The sequence below is a fragment of the Dendrobates tinctorius genome, unplaced genomic scaffold (assembly GCF_039654945.1).
Source record: "Dendrobates tinctorius isolate UK_male_01 unplaced genomic scaffold, ASM3965494v1 ptg000107l, whole genome shotgun sequence".
In the NCBI taxonomy this organism is placed as follows: domain Eukaryota; kingdom Metazoa; phylum Chordata; class Amphibia; order Anura; family Dendrobatidae; genus Dendrobates; species Dendrobates tinctorius.
Window position 1 is genome coordinate 21590899 of NW_027361775.1, and position 22664 is coordinate 21613562.

Consider the following 22664-nt stretch of genomic DNA (forward strand, 5'->3'; position numbering starts at 1 on the left):
GAGAAAGTCTAGGACTGAAGGGAGCGAAAAGTACATGGGCGCGATGTCATTGGTCTCACACCAAGTGAAATAGGCCTTCCAAGTACGGTAGTAGATCTTGGAAGATGATGGCATTCTGGCTCGGATCATAGTCTGAATTACTTGGTCGGCAAATCCAGCTCGTTTCAAAACCTCGGTCTCAACAGCCACGCCGTTAAATTGAGCGGCCGAGAATTGGGGTGGCAAATCGGACCTTGGGACAGCAGATCTGCTCTGTCCGGAAGCTTCCAGGGAGCGTCCGCGAGAAGATTGACAATGTCCGCGAACCAAGACATTCTGGGCCAATTCGGGGCGATGAGAATGACTGGAATTCCTTCTGCCTTGATCTTCCTCAACAGCTTGGGAAGAAGAGGCAGAGGAGGGAACAGGTAGGGAAGATCGAACTGGGACCAAGGAACGGCCAGGGCGTCGGCGCCCACTGCCAGAGGGTCCCGAGACCTGGACACGAATTGTGGGACTTTCCTGTTGAGGCGAGACGCCATGAGATCTACATCCGGGGTTCCCCACCGAAGGCTGAGCCGATGAAACACCTCCGGATGTAGGGACCACTCTCCCGCCGCGAGACCCTCGCGGCTGAGAAAATCGGCGGCCCAGTTGTCTACGCCGGGGATGTGGACCGCGTAAATTGCCGGAACGGAAATCTCCGCCCAAAGAAGAATTTTGGACACCTCCGCCAGGGCTGAGACACTCCGTGTTCCCCCTTGGCGGTTGACATATGCCACCGCTGTGGCATTGTCTGTCTGAACCCGAACAGGCAGTCCCTTGAGAAGCGCCTCCCAGTGAACGAGAGCCAGATGGATCGCTCGAATCTCTAGAACGTTGATCGGTAGTGCTGATTCCCGATCCGACCATCGACCCTGAACAGTGTGGTTGCGGAACACTGCACCCCAGCCGAGGAGACTGGCATCTGTGGTTACTATCTGCCAGTGAATGGGAAGGAAGGATCGACCCGATAGGATGAGAGGTGACGTCAACCACCAGTTGAGAGACCGCTTGATCCGGCATGAAAGATGGACAGGGCGATCCAGGTACAGAGGCGACCTGTTCCATCTCGACTGAATGGCCTGCTGGAGAGGTCTGGCGTGAAATTGGGCAAAGGGAACCGCCTCTATCGCCGCCACCATCTTTCCCAGGACCCTCATGGCTGTATGGAGGGACGGGGATCGTGTGATCTGCAGCGATCGTACCTCCTGCTGCAGGAAAAGGATCTTCTCTTGAGGGAGAAAGACCCTTGACCGACGAGTGTCGAACAGTAGGCCTAGAAAGACCAAACGTTGGGTAGGAACCAGACAGGACTTTCTCCTGTTGACGATCCACCCGAAATTGGAAAGAGTGTCCAGGACGATTAACAAACTTTGGTGAGCCTGTTGAAATGAGGGAGCTTTGATCAGAATATCGTCGAGGTACGGAAAAAGAGCGAGACCTCTGACTCTCAACAAAGCCATCAACGCAGCCATGATCTTCGTGAAGACTCTGGGAGCGGTGGCGAGACCGAAGGGCAGTGCGACGAATTGGTAATGGTGCTGCCGAATCGCAAAACGCAGACACTTCTGATGTCCGGAGAAGATTGGAACATGTAAATAGGCATCTTGGATGTCTATTGAGCACATGAATTCCTGCTCCTCCATGGAAGCGATGACCGAGCGAAGCGACTCCATTCGGAAGTGGCGAAGGCGGACTCTCTTGTTGAGCAGCTTGAGATCCAAGATGGGACGAACTGCGCAGTCTTTTTTCGGCACTACAAACAGGTTCGAATAAAACCCTGTGAAGCGCTCCGATTCGGGAACGGGCACAATCACTCCAGAACTGAGAAGAGAGGCGATAGCCGTAGAGAACCCCGGGATCAAGGCTGGATCTTTTGGAGGCCGGGATTCGAAGAAAAGATCCCGTGGAAGAGACACGAACTCTATCTTGTATCCTGAGGATACGACCTCCCTGACCCAAGCGTCCTCTACGGAGGCCAGCCAAACTTCTCTGAAGAAAAGAAGTCGACCTCCCAATTGGAAGGGCCCCTCGGGTGCCCGACGATAGTCATGCTGATGTAGATCTGGACGGTCTGCCCTGGGAAGAGTGGGATCGCCAGGAAGGAGTGGGTCTGAAAGAAACTTTCTTCCTATCCTGGCGTGCCTGCGGTCTCTGTTGATTGGAGGAGTTGTCCGCCGTATTGAAACGGCGGAAAGTCCGAAAGGGTCGAAACTGACGCCTTAGTGGAGGTCTGCGAGGCTTGGACTGAGGGAGGAGTGAACTCGTGCCTCCGGTGGCGTCCTTAATAATCTGGTCCAATTGGGACCCAAAAAGGCGCACCCCTTGAAAAGGCAGGTTAGTGAGGGACTTTTTAGAAGACAAGTCCGCTTGCCAGGCCTTTAGCCAAATAGTACGTCGAATTGCAACTACGTTGCTTGACGCCTGAACTGCGCAGGATGCTGCATCCAAGGAAGCGGAAAGAAGACAGTCTCCCGCATGGGAGATCTGATTGGCGAGATCGGTCAAACGCTCCGGTTGCGCCTTATCTAGGATGCCCTGACGGAGGTCGTCTGCCCACATCGCTATGGCTTTTGCTGCCCAGGATGAAGCAAAGATTGGACATACCGCCGCTGAAGCCGCTTCGAAAGCAGACTTTGCCAGGGATTCTATAATCCTGTCATTAGAATCTTTTAGGGACGCCACGCCTGAAAGCGGGAGAACCGTGTTATTGGAAAGCCTGGACACGGGCGGATCCACCGAGGGAGAAGCAGACCAGTTGTCCGTGAGCTCCTTCGCAAACGGATAAGAGTACGCCGAGACGCTTCCCTCTTTGAAAGCGTCTGGTCGGATCTTCTCTTTCCCTGGTAAAAATCTTTCCAAACTCGGAATGGAAAGGAAATACCCTGGAGGGAGTTTCTGCCCGTCTGAATGAAACCTCCTGATCTGAGGATTTCACAGGGGATTCAGCAATATCGAAGGTACGATGGATCACTGCAATGAGGTTCTGCACTGTGACCTTCATGTTCGCATCCTGGTCTGAATCCAGCTCTAAAATCCCCTCAGATGACCTGTCCGAAAACGCTTCACCTGACTTGGGAGAGGAGGCCCGAGAGGGAGGTTGCTGAGACGGGCTATGCGGTGAGATGGGGCTAGGAGAGGATTCCGGCTGGGGATGTCGCCTGGGTCGTTTGCGACTAACGCTGGCTGACTCAGATGGAATCTCTTGGGACCTGCTGGGCCCTGCCGAAGTGTCCAGGGGCAACTTATCCAGAACGGCAACTAGGGATTGAGACACCTTGGTGAGGTCTGCCACTGATTGAGATAGAGAGGAGGCCCAGCCAGGCATGGGGGGTTCACTCTCACCTGGGGCCGTAGATGGCTCCTGGGCGGCGTCCGACTGAATTGGATTGCTACAATCCAGACAGAGGGGAGAGGACTGACCTGAGGTAAGTTTGCGATTGCACGAAGAACATGCAAAGAACTTGACTAGGGTGCAGGGGAGGGCCATAGAGCGAGTATGATCAGATTTCGAGTTAGACATAATGAAAACCTGAGGTAGTGCCGGAAGGTTGGGGGACAGAAGGCGGAGAAGGGTCAGTCTGCAGTGCAGAGCTACTCACGGACCGGTGTCCCCAAAGCACAGGCTGCTGGATATCCGGAGATGTGCGTCCGGCTGACAGGCTGTGAAGATGGTGCCTGCCTGTAGAGAAGCGAGCGTCCAGGAGAAGGGGAAGGGCGGAGCTCGCCGCGGGGTTACCCAATCGCTGCCCTCTGGCCATAACAGGCTGAGCAGGAGAAGGAAAGGCGGGGGGAGGGCCTGGGGAGAGCGGGAGAAAAGCCCGCTTAGAAGAAAGGGGCGGGGGGCGTGGCCGCGACGCTGCGGTAGGCCCGAACAGAAGCCGGGGCCTAAATTAGTTGCGGCGGCCGCCTGTCAGCAGGGGGTCGGCGCGGAGGTCGGGACAAGGACGCCGCCGCTGGAAGCAGCTTCCCAGCATGGAAGAAGGGGAGGGAGAGGCCCTGTGCTCTCTGTCCCCAGAAAGGGGGGAGGGAAGGGGAAGAGCGGAGAGCAGCAATATAAGGATGATGTGCCCGTAGGGTGGCTGCGGAGAACCGCAGCGCCCTCATCCCTGTGCCAATGAAGAGGACCCCCTGTCCGTCGGGAATGGGCAGCCAGGTAAAATAAAAAAGGCCATACTCACCCATCCCCGATCCATTACCTGGATTGAAGAGCTCCTGTGTCTCCTCCAACCGACAGGCTCTGGTAGGTGAGTGGGTGGGAGACTGGCGACAAGGACCCCTGGAGTCGCTGGCACGTCTTGGTGTCGGCGTCCGTCTGGGCTGCTGGTCCTGTCGCGGAGAACTGCAAGGATACGGGGTGGCAATACACGCCGTACTCGCAGACTCCATGTGGGAGTACAGATGTGACTGTTCACTCTGTATCCCTCCGTAGAACCTGTAAAGGAACGACGCACGACGAGGTAGATAAGGGTCTAATGAAAGACCCGTGTCCACCTCCTACTGACACCAAGCTAAACTGAGGAAATCCCTGACGGTCGGTGGGGTGTACACTGCGGAGGAGGAGCTAACCTTTTTTTGCATAGTGTCAGCCTCCTAGTGGCAGCAGCATACACCCCATGGTTTCTGTGTCCCCCAATAAGGCGAACGAGAAACCCTTTTTTTTTTTTTTTTTTTTTTTACAGGTCATGACAATGTGACACTTTTACTGAAAAACACATTTTTCACCCTGGTTCTATTACAATTCGGAGTAAAATCGGTCTATTTTTTAAGCTCGAGCAAAGATCTGCATTATCTGTACCCATGACAGGCATGAACAGGCTGAGTGTGCAGTCTTATACGTAACTCCAAGGATTGGAGAAGCAATACATTAGGGATTCTGCTCTTCTGCAACCTTCATAGCAGAAATAATGTAGTCACAATCACTACATTACAAGTCACCTGACTTTAATAGCAGTTTAGCCGATAACATTCTCTGCTATTCTGCAATATACATTTATATATTGTTTAAACCACATCCAGTTAAATCAACACCCAAATAGCCCATCCATAAAAACAGTAAAGGAAACACAAGCCCCCCAAGCAGTTTGGTTGACAGCCAGCTCCTCATACACTTGAATGCTCAAGCTGACTGAGCACCCCTGTGGTCCCTACGAGAGCTGCTACTAAACAGAGGTATCGGCTTATCTCAAAGGATCGGCAGTTTGAAATTGGGCGCACCGATTCCTTCTGCCACCCCCCTCCCCACTCCTCCGCTGGGGGGATGCCCTTGTAGATATTAGTGGGTTCACGAATGTTCATCTAAACTGTAAGGGGGCACGTTTCAGAAATACACGATGCGGTCACATTTGGGGATCTGCAAAACCCCAAACACATGCGTTTAGTAGGATGACTTTCGCTTACAATAGTCTTCAGGAGAACTAAGCTTACTTAGCAGGGATTGCAAAATATGTAATACACACATAGCTCTGCCACTAATGTGCCCATGTACATTAACAAGTAGCATCTGCGAGAAAAAGAAAAAAAAAAAAAAAAAAAAAAGTGTTTGCCCATAAAGCTCAGAGACCCTTCACACTCACCGTCTTCCTCTCTCTTTTGGGGGGAATCGCTTGTTGCTGGTTTATCATTACTTGCGTTCCTGGTACCCCAGGAGGAAACTGCTGCTGGGCTGGGTAATACGCTCCAGCTAGAAAAAAGGGAATAGGAAGGAAAAAAAAATTTAAGGTGAACAATAATCTCGCGAGTACATTACATATCAGATGTAACCCCACAAATAGCAATTCAGACAGGTCCTGAAAAGCCCATCTGCAAGTTGTCACTGTATGTGTGGATCGCTCCCCCTTAAAGACTAAGCTTCCTTCTACATCCCAGCCACACTGAACTAAATATAGTGAAGGCTCGACCATATAAACATCATGAATGGGGGGGGGGGTGCAGAAAGCAGCTGGAGAGATCGCAGGGGAAAAGCACTTACCACACAGAATTGGTGGCCACCAAAAACTTAAAAGGAGTTGTCTCGAATTCTTCAATCGTTAAAATTAAAGTGCTTTTAAAAACAAGTTTGCAACTTAACTCCAATTCTAAATTCTCTGTTCTCTAGGAAGGGAGGATTTCTAAATACTAAAGGGTGCAGCTAATTTCATAGGTTACCGACCACCCTGCAGTCTGAGTAGCTGGTTACCTAGGTATGGAGTACAGCTCACACCAGACACAGACACAAGGTCTCACCACTGGTAGGAACAGTCAATCTTCAGGAGCATAGTACCCTCACTAAAGTAGGAAGCAGGGAGAAGTGTGCTCATTAGGAAAAGGAGAGGAGATTAACTCTCAGGCAAAAAATTACCTAAACTATTCTAGCAAAATCATTATTGGATGTCAGATTAACACAAGCTCAAGTAGTGCTGCTCAATGGCACATTGGGGGAATGAGAAAATGATTGTCTAAAGGAATATTCCCTCCATAAATGTCATTTCTTAGCCCTTCAGACATGTTGTAGACTGTGCATGTGCTAATATACTTACTGATTGCCCCAACTTCTTCCATCCCCAACACTGTTTTAATTCTCTTCTGCACACACTAAGACAAGTCTGCTTAGTCAGCCGACAGTAGTGTGGAGCAGAAGTCACTTTCTCAGGTCAAGTATGAGAATATTGATGCGGGTCTCATTAGCTTACACTAAAACTCAGTGCTGTAAAATCAGTAAGCCAAACCTCTGACTCCACAGCACTGGTCACTACTGAGCATGTACATAAAGTGCAGCATAGATTCATCTCACCTACAACTCCACAGCATTGCCTCACTACTGAGCATGTACATAAAGTGCAGCATAGATTCATCTCAGCTACAACTCCACAGCACTGCCTCACTACTGAGCATGTACATATAGTGCAGCATAGATTCATCTCAGCTACAACTCCACAGCACTGCCTCACTACTGAGCAATTTACATAAAGTGCAGCATAGATTCATCTCAACTAAAACTCCACAGCACTGCCTCACTACTGAGCATGTATATTAAGTGCAGCACAAATTTTCAACTACAACTCCAAAGCACTGGCTCACTACTGAGCATGTACATAAAGTGCAGCACAGATTCATCTCAACTAAAAGCAGAGATCCTTAGAGCAGGAAGAGAACAGACAATTATAGGACATTTCATTACTTTCCCAAATTACGAAAACAATTATAGCACATAGAGCACTGAACTACTGAACCCAATTTATTATATTTTAGGAGTCGGGAGTCAGTTTATTTTATAAAGGCTCCAAATGAACAAAAATGGACACAAACTCCACAGCCCTGATTAAAAGCAACTTCTGGTCCACAAAGAAGATGCTGTGTGAGTAGACTAATTGCTTCTCTTTTGGAATTTTAACTCAATTCCAAAATACAAGCAATATTTGAATACGTTAAAACGAGATGCATATGACAAAAGATCTTATTCACTTAATGCACAGGTCCTGGATGTGGTTTGGCATGCACTCCTACTATTCCAACTACTGTAGGAGTTTCAGTCTTAGGCTAGTTTCACACTAGCGTTTTTTAGCGCTGCGCTTCGTGCGCAATAGAATCGCATGCAAAAAACGCATCATGTGTTTCATATGAGTTTGCTTTTTTATGCGCATGCGTTTTAACCAGTTTCTAGCCATGTTAACTCTTAAAATGCCTGCGATTTTAAACGCAGGCATGCGCGTGTACATGCGCACGCCTGCGTTCCCATAGACTGTAATGTGATTTTTTTGTGCATTCCGTGCGCAAGCGTTTTTTGAGACAGGTCGGACGGACCAAAAATGCAACAGGTTGCGTCTGGCAGGCACTACAAAAAACGTATGCGCACGAAAACGCATACAAACGTGCATACGCTAGACCATGCGCCCCCATGTTAAAGATAGGGGCGCAGGACGCATGCACATTGACGCGCAGCGCTAAAAAACGCTAGTGTGAAACCAGCCTTATAAGTGCATAAAAGTATTCCCTTTAAATTCATTTGCACCTTCAAAGATGATGAAGGGAGGTTTGTAGGTGTCCGTTGCTTAAGCTCTCATTTTGAATGCACCATTGTTATAGTATATGTCCACCATCCGTCCCGCTCAAAAAAAAAATCATGATGAAACTGGCAGAATGACCAGATGTCCCTTTAATAATTGTGGGAGACTTTAATATATCTAATCATTTTAAAGACAAATTTCCATTAAGGAGTGATTCTCTGTCCCCCTTTTGGCAGCCTTATTAAGGATTAAGGAGGTGGGCCTGGCTGACATCTGGAGAGAGGTTTCCTAACTCAAGGGTCTACTCTTGTGCCGCATCAACATCAAACCTTCTCAAAAATTGATTTGGTACTTTCAAATCTTTCTATGATCCCAGGGGTCGTTAATCTAGAATATTGTCCTAGGTCATTATTAGATCCCTCTCCCCCATGGTTTCAGCTACAGCTGGATCCAATGAGGTCTAGGATCTCAAGGGTGGAGGTTTAATCCATTTTGGCTTAAAATTATTAACTAAAATTTTTGACTATGTCAGGAAACAACTATTGGAATTCTTTTCCACTAATTTGGGCTTGGCACACTTAATCGTGGTATGGGATGCAATGAAGGCCTTTTTGAGGGGGGTATGAAGAGAAATAATGTCTGTTAAAACTAAGTTGAACAAAAGGGGGAAAGACCAGGAAAACAATCCAGGATACCTAATTGCCATTTTTTCAAAATAACAGCCCTGAAATCTAAATGCTTTTCTATATAAATTGAGGGACGGAGAGGGCAATATGGAGGTCAGGACCCAGACTCTTCTAAAGGTCTTGCACAACGTCTATTCTGATCCATACTTGTCTAAGGTCAATTACTCGCAAGATGATTTGTCAGATTAACTCTCAGGGATAACTCTTGTATCTGGTGGATAAAGATAGTTTTTTTTTGTTTTTTTTACAACAGACAGTTTCCTTGAAGAAGTTGGATAGGCTGTTGGAAAAATGGCTAATGATAAGGTCTCCTGACTGGGTGGACTTCCGAAAGAAATCTATTAACATTTTGAAAAGTGGTGATGCAGTAGGGGCTGCACGGATGCCCAAAAAAATAGGGATTTTTGTGCACTCACCGTAAAATCCTTTTCTCCGAGCCAATCATTGGGGGACACAGACAGTGGGTGTTATGCTGCTTGCCACTAGGAGGACACTAAGTAAACCAGAAAAAAGTTAGCTCCTCCCCTGCACTATACACCCTCTCGCTGGATGCGATTTCTCCAGTTCGGTGAAAAAAGCAGTAGGAGCATAAACAGTCAACAATAACCATAACTATGGCAAAACCTGAGAAAGCTACAGTGAGCCAATAGGCTAAACAGGGTGGGTGCTGTGTCCCCAAATGACTGGCTCGGAGAAAAAAAATCTTACGGTGAGCACACAAAAATCCCTATTTCACCTAAGCCTCATTTGGGGACACAGACAGTGGGACGTCCTAAAGCAGTCCCTGGGTGGGAAGCATACATTTGCTAATACCCCATGTACCAATGACTTAACACTGTGGTACTGCCGTTTGCAGGATACATCTGCCGAGAGCTGCATGCGCAGAGGCCGGAGAATGAATTTGGTAATGTTTAGTAAAAGTATGCAGACTGGACCAAGTCGCAGACTTGCCGATCTGTCCTGCCGAGGCCTGGTGCCGGATGGCCCAAGAGGCGCCCACTGAGCGGGTAGAGTGCACCTTAATCCCTACTGGGACAGGCGCGTTCCTGACACGGTAGGACTCTTGAATCGGAAGCGGCTAGACCCTTCCTATGCCCCTCTGGAAGTATGAACAGGCATCTGACTTGCGGAAGGGAGTCGTCCGCGAGATGTACAGTCTCAAAACCATAACCACATCCAGGGTGTGGAGGGCCTTCTCAATGTGATGAACTGCTGCCGGACAAAAGGAAGGCAAAATAATTTCCTCATTGAGTTGGAAAGAGGGTACGACTTTAGGCAGGAAGGACGGGGACGTCCTGAGAACTGCCTTGTCCTGATGAAAATTCAGGAACGGAGGGCGGGAGGACAGAGCAGCCAATTCCAAAACGCGTCTGATTGACGTAATTGCCGCTAGAAAGACCACCTTCCAAGAGAGGATGGTCAGTGGCACGTCCTGCAGCAGTACGAAAGGAGCCTCCTGTAAGGCCCGAGAACCAGGTTAAGGGTCCCATGACTCCAATGGCCTTCTATAAGGAGGCGCCACATGGGAGACTACCTGAATGAACGTCTTGCCTTAAATTGGGTGGCAATTTTGTGTTGGAATAGCACTGACAAAGCCGAAATCTGGCCCTTGAGCGAGCTAAGCGCGAGGCCTGACTTTAATCCGGATTGAAAGAATTCCAATATGACCGGAATGGAAAACACCAGAGGGGATTGACCATGATCCTTGCACCATGAAAAAGAAGGTTTTCCAGGTGCGGTGATAGATGCGCAGGGACACAGGCTTCCTAGCACTAATCATGGTGGAAATCATGTCGTGAGAACCAAGCCTGTGCTAAAATCCAGGATTCAACGGCCACGCCGTCAAAGACAGGGCCCTGGAGTTCTGGTGGTAAATCGGGCCCTGAGAGAGTAGATCCATGCCATCTGGAAGTCGCCAGGGGACGTCGGCGACTAGTTGTATCAGTTCTGCGTAGCATGCCCGGCGCGGCCAATCTGTCGTGACTAGGATCACTGGTACTCCCTCCGTTCTGATCTTCTTGATAACCCTCGGAAGCAACGGAAGAGGGGGGGGGGGGGGGGGAGATGTACGGGAGCTGGAACCGGTGCCACGACAGAACTATGACGTCCGCTCCGATGGCGCATGGATCGCGCAATGAATCGAGGAACCTTGTTGTTTAGTCTTGAGGCCATGAGATCCACATCTGGAATCCCCCAATGATGACAAATCTGCTGAAAGACTTCCGGATGAAGAGACCACTCTCCTAAGGCAAGGCTCTGGCGACTGAGAAAATCTGTCTCCCAATTCTCTACGCCCGGGATGTGGATTGCCGAGATGGGCGAATGGTTGTTCTTGGCCAAATGGAGGATGTGACTCACTTCGTGCATTGCCATCCTGCTCAGAGTACCTCCCTGGCGGTTGATATACGCTACAGCCGTAGCGTTGTCAGATTGGATCCTGATGGGGTCACCTGCGAGGACATGGTGGAAACTACGTAGAGCTTATCTGTTCACACGTATCTCCAAGATGTTGATGGGGAGACGTGACTCTCGAGTTGACCAACCACCCTGTGCCGTGTGGTGACGAAAAACCGCACCCAGCCCAGAAGACTTGCGTCGGTGGTTACTACCAACCATCTCACTGGGAGAAAAGACATCTGACTCGGGGAGGACTTCAGTGTCCACCACTTGAGGGCTTGTCTGACCCGCAGGGACAGACGGAACAGACTGTCCAGGGAGAACGGGTTCTTGTCCCAAGCTAACAGCAACGCGTGTTGTAAGGGACGGAGATGGAACTGTGCGAATAGAACTGCTTCCATCGCTGCCACCATCTTTCCAAGAACTCTCATGCCGAAACGAATGGAGTGAGAAACCGGTCAGGAAAGTCTGTGCAGCATGTTGTAAGGCTTGGGTCTTTTCAGGAGGGAGAATGACCAACCCGCAGGAAGTGTCCAAGATCACTCATAAAAAGGAAATCTGCTGGGCCGGTTTTGGGAAAGACTTTTCGAAGTTTATCTTCCAGCCCAGGCGAGAAAATGTATTTACTGTTATATCCATGATTCCTGGCTGGCTGGAAGGGAATGGACCCTTGATGAGCAGGTCATCCAGATACGGTAACACCACAACTCCCCGAGAGTGGAGAATAGCCATGACAGCAGCCATGACCTTGGTAAAGACCCTGGGGGCGGTGGCGAGTCTGAAGGGCAAGGCAACCAACTGGAAGTGTTCCTCGTGAATTGCAAAACGCAGGAACTGCTGGTGGGACGGGCAGATCGGAATGTGAAGGTAAGCGTTCTTGATGTCGATGGATGCTAAGAACTCTCCTTTTTCCATGGAAGCGACAACTGATCGGGAGAGATTCTATTCGGAATCGCCGTACCTTGACAAACTGATTTAACAGTTTGAGATCCAGTATGGGCCGCATCATCCCGTCCTCCTTTGGAACCACAAAAAGGTTTGAATAAAAACCCCATAACCTTTCGTGATGAGGGACAGGAATGATGACTCCGTCCCTTTGCAGAGCCTGAACAGCCAGAAGGAAGACTAGTCTTTTTCTTGGGGGAGAGGACTGGAAAAAAACGTGTCGGAGGGGAGGACGAAGATTCTATCTTGTATCCGGAGGACACCAGCTCCCTGACCCACTTGTCGTGGACGACCGGGAGCCAGGTGTGACTGAAGGAAAGTAGACGACTGCCTACTTTGTCGGTGTCCACCAGATAACGCAACAAGTCATTGCGTAGAAGATCTATGGGGTCTGGCGCCCCTAGATCCAGATGCCCTTGGCCTGGGCTTCCAAGAGCGGTTAGGTCTGTATGAGACCTGGGAGCCTCTGTCTCCGCGTGGAGACCAACTTGATCAGGAAGAGAAGGTAGTGGAGGACCAACCGGAATTGTTGCAAAAAGGTCGAAAACGCGTCGGCTGTTGGCTCCGAAACGGCTAAACAGCCTTTTGTTGAGGAAGGAATGTACTCTTTCTCCCGGTAGTATCAGAAATGAGCTGGTCCAGTTTCTCTCCAAAAAGACGACCAGTTTGATAGGGCAGGGAAGTCAACAATCTTTTAGATGTGGCATCCGCCCTCCAGTCGCGGTGCCATAGGGCTCTTCTAATGGATATTGCATAAGCAGCAGTTTGAGCAGCGCAATTGGCGGCAGCTAAAGAAGCATCCACTAAAAAGTCCGCTTCGTGACTTATCTGCCTGGCGACCCTGGTTGCCGCCAGAGGAAGATTGGTACCCTGGAAGGCAGTAATTAAGACTTCTGCCCAAGCGGCCATTGCCTTAGTGACTCAAGTCACCGTGAAGGATGGAAAAAGCACCGCTCCTGAAGCTTCAAAAACTGAGTGGGCAAGGTAGCCAATTTGACGATCGGAGGGGTTTCTGACTGAGGAGCCCTCAGCGACGGATAGGAGTGTTTTAGAAGACGTGATACAGGAGGGTCCACCGAAGGAGACTGTAACCAATCCTTCATTAGGTCTGGAGCAAAAGGGTATTTAGTCTCAGTAGACTTTTGCCCTGTGAACCGCTTACGTGGCCGATCCCTATGTTTCTGGACAATGTCCTTAAACTCCGGATGGCTGGCAAATAACCTGCGTACACGTTTGGTCCTCTTAAATGAGATAGTTTGTGCTGGAGCTGGAATATTTTCCTCATCCAACTCCAGAATTCTGTTGACTGATTCTATAAAAGAATCAAGCGACTCTTGGTCAGTTGGAGGATTCTGAGGGGCTGACGTGTCAGATTCGAATTCAGAGTCATGCTCGCTGCGAACAATAGGAGGGAGAGCGAGACACAGAACTCGCTGGTGCTGAAGTGCAAGCGTGACTAGGGGACGCATCATGGGTCCGCTTTCTAGCCTGACCATCCATTGAGCAAGTACGGCCCCTGCTGGTGGACGGTTCCCGCCGTCGCCAGAGCCCTGCTCGGGCGGTAAATACGCTTTCTGACTTAAAGAGGCTTCCCGGAGGGAGTCTATGGCATAGGTCAGTGACTCCACCGACCGTGACAAGGACACAGCCCACTCAGGGGGACTAAACGCAGGAAGCCCCGCAGCAACGGCGGTGAGGGGCGTTTGAGCTCAGGCCGGGTCGCAGTACGTGCATAACGGATTAGTCTGGGCACTGGGCAATGCAGTCTTGCAAGTGGTACACACGGTAAAAAACGCAATGTGCTTCTTAGCAGCCCGTTTAGCCTCCTTAGATTGAGACATAGCGCTCCTGAAAGGGTTAAAGGCAGAATCTGGTCTGCATCTGCAGGGAATGTGCCGGGAAGGGGTTAAGCTTTGTTCTGAGGGCAGATGCAGCTTACCCCAGGGTCCTGTGCTGTGTCCCCGGGAGGAATAGCGGTGGCCCTGTGGTGTCACCCGGTATCTGGCAGCGTGCGAGCCTCACAGCCTATTTCCAGAGCAGGCTGAGGTAAATTTCATGGCCCCCCCCCCCCCCCCGAGACTAGGATTGCACCTCTCGTCTCTTACAAGGAGGGGGGGCGGTGGCGATAGCGTGGGCGGCGCTATTCAAATTGTGGCCTAGTAGGCCAGAAAAGCCGTGGACTACATTTTTGGCCTACCCGCGGTAAGCGCAGAGAGCGGGGGGGCGCAATGGGGCACCAGAGCACCGCTGCTGAGACAGTCAGCACCTCTCCCGGGAACCAGGACCCGACCCCATACCTCTACTCCAGTGCTCAGGCCTGCCGTCGCTGTCTTGGCCATCCATGCAGGTCTTCTCATCCTCCTGAGCTGATCTAGCAGTGCTGGAGGGGTTCTCAGTCCACCCTATAGGTAGGGGGATAGAGAGCTATGGGGCTGATTCAGGGCATTCGGGAGTGTTGTAGGTAAGGTCCTCCACCGATCTCCATGCTGCGCTTGCCTTCATATCCGTCCACCTTAAGGAATCATCGTCAGAAGAGTCATCCCCGTTCGTCGCAGGAAAGTGTACGGGGAGGTACACTCCGCGTGCTTGCCTGTTGTTGGTTCGGGGGAGAGCGGGCCGTAGAAAGGAACCGTTGCCCCCTTCACTCCGTTAATTAAAAAATAAAAATTTACAGACAGAAAATTCAAAAATAAAATAAAAACGGTGGGGTCTGAAACCAGATCCAAGTGACTCCTGCAGAGTGCAGACACTAAGCAAGAACTGGAGAAAGCTCATCCAGCGAGAGGGTGTATACTGCAGGGGAGGAGTTATCTTTCTTTCAGGTTTACTTAGTGTCCTCCTAGTGTCAAGCAGCATAACACCCACTGTCTGTGTCCCCCAATGAGGCGTAGGAGAAAAGTGCCTCTGTACATCCAAGGGGTTCAATCCCCTAGAATGGACAGGGCTGGTTGTCCGACATTAGATCTGGCTGGAGAAGAGGGAGCATAGAGGCGACACTCGATGTGCTCATCTGTTGATGGTGCAGGGAGATCGGTGCCCTTTAAGGGACTTGTCGACCCTAAAAATCAGCCCAGGTATGGTGTCCTACGTCACACAGAGTTAGGAACCATCCAGGTCAGATAAGTTGATTTATTCAACAAACAACGTGTTTCAGGGACGATATGTCCCTTTCATCTGGCGATTACAAAATATATACTACGCTCACTGCTTTAAAGAGTCAGGTGATTGGTTGGATATAAGCTTTAAAAATCATGAATATACACAAAATGTACATGATTACAAATCATATAAGACAAAATATTATCAATAATACACTAAACATTGTTAGAATGAGGAGAAAAAAATAAGTAGGTACAATTCACATACTCCTAAGATCCCATCTCCCTGCTCCGCTCCACTAGATCCCGATCAAAAATTGTTAGACAGGACTTATTTGTGTTTATAGACAATTATGGCACATTATTAGCGCTCAAGAATCTACCTCCGATCTATCCATCTCTGTGAATGGTATTAAGAGTGTCGTAAATGCCAAAAATACGAAAGGCCTTATAAATGTTTATGACCCTAAAGGCTGCAGTTAAATCCAGGTGGGAGAGATATGGGACAAATATTTCAGGGGAATGGGATGACATTTTAGAATCACCAGAGAAAGTATTGATAAATACGGTGCAAAGATCCCAAATATTTCTCATACAGAGTTCATAGAACTTCAAAAGTGCTATAGAGGATAGACCTCAGGACAGATGATTGTTGCCCACGGTGTAGGGAAGATGGTGCAGATTTGATGTATACGTTCTGGTTCTGCTCACACTTGGTTGGGCTGTGGGAGGATGTGGGTAGATTGATTCTGGAGATCTTTAAATTTGAAATATCTCAGCCCTAAAGTGTGTGTGTTGGGCTACGCGGGAGACCTTGGACATTCATCCACTACAACTGCCTATAGGCAAAGTACTGTCAAAACCCAGAAAGACCACAGCTAACCACTGGTTGGCAAAAACTAACCAGTGGAAGAGGTTGGGAGTTGCTTAAATACCACCATTCTGATGAGAAAAAGGAAGGATGCACAATAAAAGGGGGGCCATTCCAAAATTTTGTAAACAGTAGGGTCATTGGATTAAATGCACATTGGTTGTGTCGAAGGTACTGGCTACTGTAGAGTGCACATAATTGAGTCGTTGTCTACATAGTAAACCAGGTATAATAGTAAAGAGCGAGTTCAGAACAGCGAGAGGGAAGGTTGGGAGGGGGGAAAGATTTTGCATTACATTCTCGTCATGAACAAAGATTAGTACAAAACTGTACTCAATTTTTTGGGATTGTATAATTATTTTTATTAGCCATTATGTAAAAGTTTGTGCAAAAAAAATTTTGGAATCAAAAAAAATTTGGATAAAAATTTGCATATCACTGTATATACTTGGCTACACATGGATTAATAGTAAAGGCTTACACAGACTAACGTCGGCTGATCGCAAAAATTTCATCAGACGGTCTAATGTGTATGAGGAGCCCCAGATGGGGACCCAGCTTGTCCAAATTTGGACTGTCTCTCCTTTTGTTCTTTAAGAGATAAGACACGGAGATATATGCCACCAGGTCGCTCATGGACAACTCTGGTGCACTCTGCCCCTGCAGCACTCATGTGTATGGGACAGTTGGGGAGAGAGCTGACGGCCAACCGATCAGTCAAAGTGTGGCAGACAGCAATCTAAGGTGTGTAAGGAGGGGATGGCGGCACCATAACACTGTACTGACAGCAGGGGTGTGTTCAAAATAAGTAGAATGTTGATTTAGTCATAAAAAAACCCATATCCTTTATGTTTTCAGGTCTCTATTTCAAGCTCTAATAAATGCCTTACCGTAGGTGCCATACTCTGTGGGGCTGGCACTTGGAAAGAACCCGGGGGCGCCTGCTTGTACAGGGTACTGTTGTGTGGGCATCACATAAGAACGACCCTATAAAAGAAATATGAATCACACAAAAACTCAAGTGTTTTAGGAATATCAATCCTATAAGGGAAAAAAGGGACCCAATGTCGAGTAACTATCAAAATTAAAAGTAGTAGACTAACCTGTCCTTGAATATAGTAGCCTTGGGAGGTGTAGGATAACTGGGAGGGTATCATCATCACCTGGGAGCCAGCGGGGTACACATGGGTAGGAGGCACTGCACGAGCTGTAGATCCAGATGGAACCCTGGTGGCGGTGCTAGGAGGTTGTGTCCTGCTCGGATAAAAATGCTGAGGGACGAAGAGTGGAAGGATCAGAAAACATTCACCAGTAAAAAGGAAAAAATAGCAACCATACTATAGAAGAAGGTTGTTGCAATAAATAGAAGCTATATCTGGGGTAACCCATAGGTGATACGCTGGGCTCTGTACAGTCCATCTAGAATGTCTGAAAATTAATGAAAAACTGGATCCAAAGACCCATGCTAAAATAACCAAGAAATTACTATTAATCAGTTGCCCAAAAAGCAATATAACCAATAATGAACTACGGTAGTCAAAAACAAAAAGTTATGCTATAGAAAAAACTATATGCAAAAACAAATTACAAACAAACAAAAATTTGGAGAAAAAAAAAAAAGCAGCTTAAAAACACCCAATTAATACCCCCAAAAAGGAAAGGCAGTTTAGACAATAGTATATGATAACATGGCAAGAGACAATGAAATTTTTTTTAAATCAATATTTAAAAAAACAAAACACAGGGAAGGTTTAAATCGATTCATATAAACACCCTTCATTAAAGATCTGACAGGACGGTATAATACGATGTTAATATACAAGGGGACTCTACCAGAGCACAAATTATAGTGCTGTGTGCATTAGCACCAATCCCCACCATCACTCACCATCGTATGTATGACCACACTGCCCAGTACTGGTAGGTGTCCGCCTCCTTGTAGCTCAACTGTCTTACTTCTCATTATCCTGACTAGTCATTTGTAGGGTCTTTATATAAATTTATTTTTTATATTAATTATAATATAACTATGCTTACGGCCCCTTGATTATTTTTGTGTATCGGATTGATTTTGGGTGATCTGATCCCACCAGTAAACTTACTTCCATTCCCTACTTACTGCCAACATCCATATTTTAATACAAATGGTTACAAATAGCAGACATATACTGTTCTCTTCAGGAGCACAGCGCTCCTCATCCTGCAGCAATGCACCACTGGCAAGAACACGAGCCCTTGCAGCAGGCGGGCGCCTACAATACTTCAGAAGGCATCCTATACAAAATTAAGGGGGCTTGCGAAAGATGGTCTAAATGAAAGGCTAGCACTGAGACTGACTTGATGATAATTTATGTAAAGCTAAGAAAAAGCATAATGAAAATTAAATTTACAATCTTGTAGACCGCTGCAGCGCATATTCAGCCACTGCTCCAAGACAGCAGCGGTAGTCATTCTCCCATGGCAACGAACAGTAAACAATAAAACAGAAGGACAGAATGGAGGAACATAGAAACTTATGCTCATTTTCACAGAGTCAGCGTCTTTCAGACTAGACCAATTTATTAACATGCAATTAACCCTTTAAAGACAAATTTAGAAAGAAAAAAAAAATTAAAAACACTACTGACATCAGTCTGGATTTTTTCCCTCCGTGCCTATTCTTCTAGGGAAAAAATAACTTAACAGGTAAAATTCAATCAGATTTCAACATAAGTTATATCCTATACAATAAGGTTGCATATCAAAGCATGTGGGAGGACTGTATGATTCATCCTAGAAGTCTGAATGAGGAAGGCTGCAGCCTCCATGGCCTTGGATGCGACCAGAGAAGGAATCTGGCCACATATCACCCCGAGGTCATGCTTTAGGGCTCATTCAGACATCCATGCAAGTCAGTCTGGGATCAGGCCGCAATACACGTACTGGCCAATGCGCTGCCGACCCAAGGGGACAATCTCACAAATACATGAAGCTGTCATGGACGGATTATGAGACCCGTGGCCAGTTCGTGCACTGCGATCCGATCTCAGACTTAAGTGCACTAACACCTGAATGTGCTTTTAGGAACATTTCTGCTGTGGATATGGTCACAAATCTGAAATACATTCACAATTATTTTTTTCGGCAACATGTGAATGGCGTTTTGAAACCACATTCATCTGTATTGTTCTGTAAACCACATTAAAATTGCAGTGTGGAATCTGCAGGAAATCCTAGCTGTGTGAACATAGCCTTAGAAGTGGCATCAGGCATGAACACTGCAGTGTGCCATTTACAGTACAAGGTTTCTCTATAATAACAACTCAGCCGTTGGTCGTCCGATTAGCGTCCCTAAAATGGATAGGTCAGCAAGAAATAGGGGAAAGGTAGAAAGCCACAGGACAAAAAGGAGTCTACTACACAAGTTCTCATTTAGATGTACTGAGCAACTGAAAAGAAAAGGCTGCAAAGCTAGACATGCCTTTAAGGGGAACTTAATTGCTTGGTCCCTGGTGGCTTTTAAAGTACGGTTTTCTCTGAAATGACGCAGCCTTTTGGAATCAAACATACTTTCCTTGATCATACAGCTGGTGTCAGATACCATGCTGCCCGTGGGTTGGGCAGCATGTGTCCGCTGTCAGGTTCACGTTAAATCACCGCTAATAGCGGAAGAGCACATTCCCGTGCATTAGATGGCAATTCAGGAGGTTTTCAGTTGCAGATCCTGTTCGGACAATAAGCAACTGTGAATGTAGCCTATGTAGTGTGTCTTTAAAGTGACAATAATGCAGGGCTAGAAAAATAAAGCAATGGAAATTTAGTACTACTGTGTGACCTGTTAAGAAAGGAATAAAAAAAGTACAAAAACATCCCCAAGTTTTAGAAGTGAGGATAGCGTCCACCATTATACACAATACTGGGACCATTTCTGACAGTTTCCACTACTCTGCCTCACTGGGAACAGCATTAGGTACAAGACAAATGAAGGCATTACCTGAATAGATCTGAATCCTGCCTGTTAGAAGCAGCAGCGGGGGGGAAAAAAGGAAGAAGCAGAGGGTGAAGGAGACAAACGTGAAAATCTACACATGAGGGGGTGATCAGAAGAGAGAAGTATCAGGGCCAGGGGGAAGCAGCATCGGAGCACCACCACCACCACATGCGGACAGGGTTCTAGAATTTCAATACCCAGATGAAAGTGTCATCCCCATTTTCAGATATGGTATCGCTTTATGATTGGTGGAGGTAGGACTCATGGGATCAGAGAGAAAGAAGGAATAGCAGTACGAGTGTAACGTTGTCTCTCCTCCATTCTCAAAGATTGGCCTCCCACCGATCATAAAACACAGTCGAGCAATGCGGCAACACTTTATAGGATGGGAATAACCCTTTAAAAAAACTCAGCAGAAAATTATGTATTATGTGAATCGTGTTTTAATGTTAAATGTATTTTTTTCCTTCATATAAAAGTCTTACAATTTTCACACTGGCAAGGAGGGTTATTTCAGACTCGTACTTCCTGTCCCTTTAGGAAGAGTTTTCTGAACTCTCATTATCACCACAGGCAGGACTAGAATGACAGGTAACAGCTCTATAACCAGCCGATAGCACCGGCACCACCAATCACAAGACGTCATAGCTGACCATGCACCTCCCCACCTTCAGTGACCTTTTGACAAACTTTTTAAATGCTTCCAAACAAAAAAATACAGGGTGCGAGACAGTCTACTGCCGCGAATGTACATGTGGATTTCTGAAAAGAACTGAAGAATGAGTCTACAATAGCCCCATTGGCCAGATTGAAAGTTGTAGGATTCTTTTTTAATGGGAACCTGTCAGGTCCAATAAGGCTATTGAGCTGAATATATCAGGTTAAATATACAGATTAATAGTAGTGATGAGTGAACGTGTTGGATTACATGTCATCGGAGTATGTTGGCGTGCTCGTATATTATGTTTGAGTCCCTGTGGCTGCATGATTTGCAGCTGTTAGGGAATCCCCACACGATGAGGCTGTCTAGCAGCCAAAAACCATGCAGCCGCAGGGACTCGGCCATAATATCCAAGCACTCCAAGATGCTCGGATATCTGTTATCTGAGCACGTTCACTCATCACTAGCTCATAGCATAATGGTGTGCGGCTGCAGTACTGAAAGTGTGGGCACCCAAGAGAAAATTACCTATTTCTCCTGGCGACTGCCAGTTTTCAGTCTTACTGACATGCCTGGCTACAGCCACCGTTCACAGCACAGAGCGGCAGCTGTAACCACACCCGGCACTGACTGACAGCTGGATCCGTACTGATGGACTGTAGAGCCGGCTGTGAATCCGTGCCGGGGCATGGCTGCATGACAAAGCCGACAGCTCTCATGAGAAATAAAGTTCTTTTTCCATCATCTGTTGCACTTTCAGGCCTGCAGCCGGGCACATTTCTAAAGGTATTAACCTGAAGAGTAACTTTATATTTTCAGGGTAATAGCGTAATCTGATAGGACAGGTTCCCTTTAAATACAGCTTATATTATAAAAAAAAAATCATTAGTAAACATTTTGAATAAAATACATTTAACATAAAAACCAGAGCTAATCAGCGGGTCATTTTCTTATGACACATTACCTTAAAAGGGGTTGTCCAGCGACTGCAGACTTGTGAATCCTCACATTGTACGCTCAGTCACAGGGCTTGCAACCCCAAGTATGGGGGTTTGCATAATTACAGTTACACTCAGACTAGACTTCTCAAGCCTTGCTCAATAAACTAAGCGAGGTCGCGCTCATCTAGTAGGCCAGGGTTCCCCAACTCCGGTCCTTTCAGGATTTCCCTTGTGCAATACTAAGGAAATCCTGAAAACCTGACCTGTTGGTGGGCCTTGAGGATCGGAGTTGGGGAAGCCTGTAGTGGTCAGGTGCCCACCTACTGCCGACACTGGAGAATCTTCGCAGTGCGAGGATTCACAAGTCTGCAGTCACAGAGACTACAGACTAGTAGCTTAAGGCCAGACAACCTCTTTAAAAATTAAAAACATTGAACAGGTAAAGTTACAGTGCAAATCACATTGGGAAGAAAAAGCTAACAATACAACTAAGGATGTAAAGGTACTGCGCACAGAGTGAAAGCATGACAGCCATACTGATTGGTATCAGAGTGTCTATCCAACCAATTTGTCAAGATTATGCAACCTGTTCCATATGGACCCTCTGACAATTAGAAAAGCACATGCCAGACACTCAGGAGAATATTAAAGGGGTTGTCCGGTCTTCTGAGGACAGTCTGCACTCTGCAGTCACTATGTAAATCAGCAGAGAGCAGGCTGTCAGGATTCAATAGTCTGCCTTCATTTCCTCAATAGTCTGCCTTCATTTCCTCAATAGTCTGCCTTCATTTCCTCAATAGTCTGCCTTCATTTCCTCAATAGTCTGCCTTCATTTCCTCAATAGTCTGCCTTCATTTCCTCAATAGTCTGCCTTCATTTCCTCAATAGTCTGCCTTCATTTCCTCAATAGTCTGCCTTCATTTCCTCAATAGTCTGCCTTCATTTCCTCAATAGTCTGCCTTCATTTCCTCAATAGTCTGCCTTCATTTCCATTTCACACGTTTGGTCCCTCAATACAAGAGAGCGCTTCTTGGCAGCACTTGACAGCACATATGCAAATCACATACAGGTGGTCACATGACTGCCCGC

The 22664-nt window shown here is 47.4% G+C and overlaps 1 protein-coding gene across 3 annotated transcripts in view; it reads right to left on the bottom strand.

The window, feature by feature from the left end:
- EIF4G1 (eukaryotic translation initiation factor 4 gamma 1) overlaps positions 1-22664 on the bottom strand; it is a 139007-nt gene that overhangs the window by 41955 nt on the left and 74388 nt on the right. For 2 of the 3 annotated variants that reach the window (XM_073589229.1, XM_073589228.1), the window contains exons 4-7: positions 19977-19997; positions 17107-17274; positions 16894-16990; positions 5598-5704 (exon numbers count right to left, since the gene is read on the bottom strand). In XM_073589229.1, the coding sequence (XP_073445330.1) occupies positions 5598-5704; positions 16894-16990; positions 17107-17274; positions 19977-19997 (393 nt within the window). The remainder of the gene's footprint in view (positions 1-5597; positions 5705-16893; positions 16991-17106; positions 17275-19976; positions 19998-22664) is intronic. The other variant, XM_073589230.1, reaches the window with a different exon arrangement.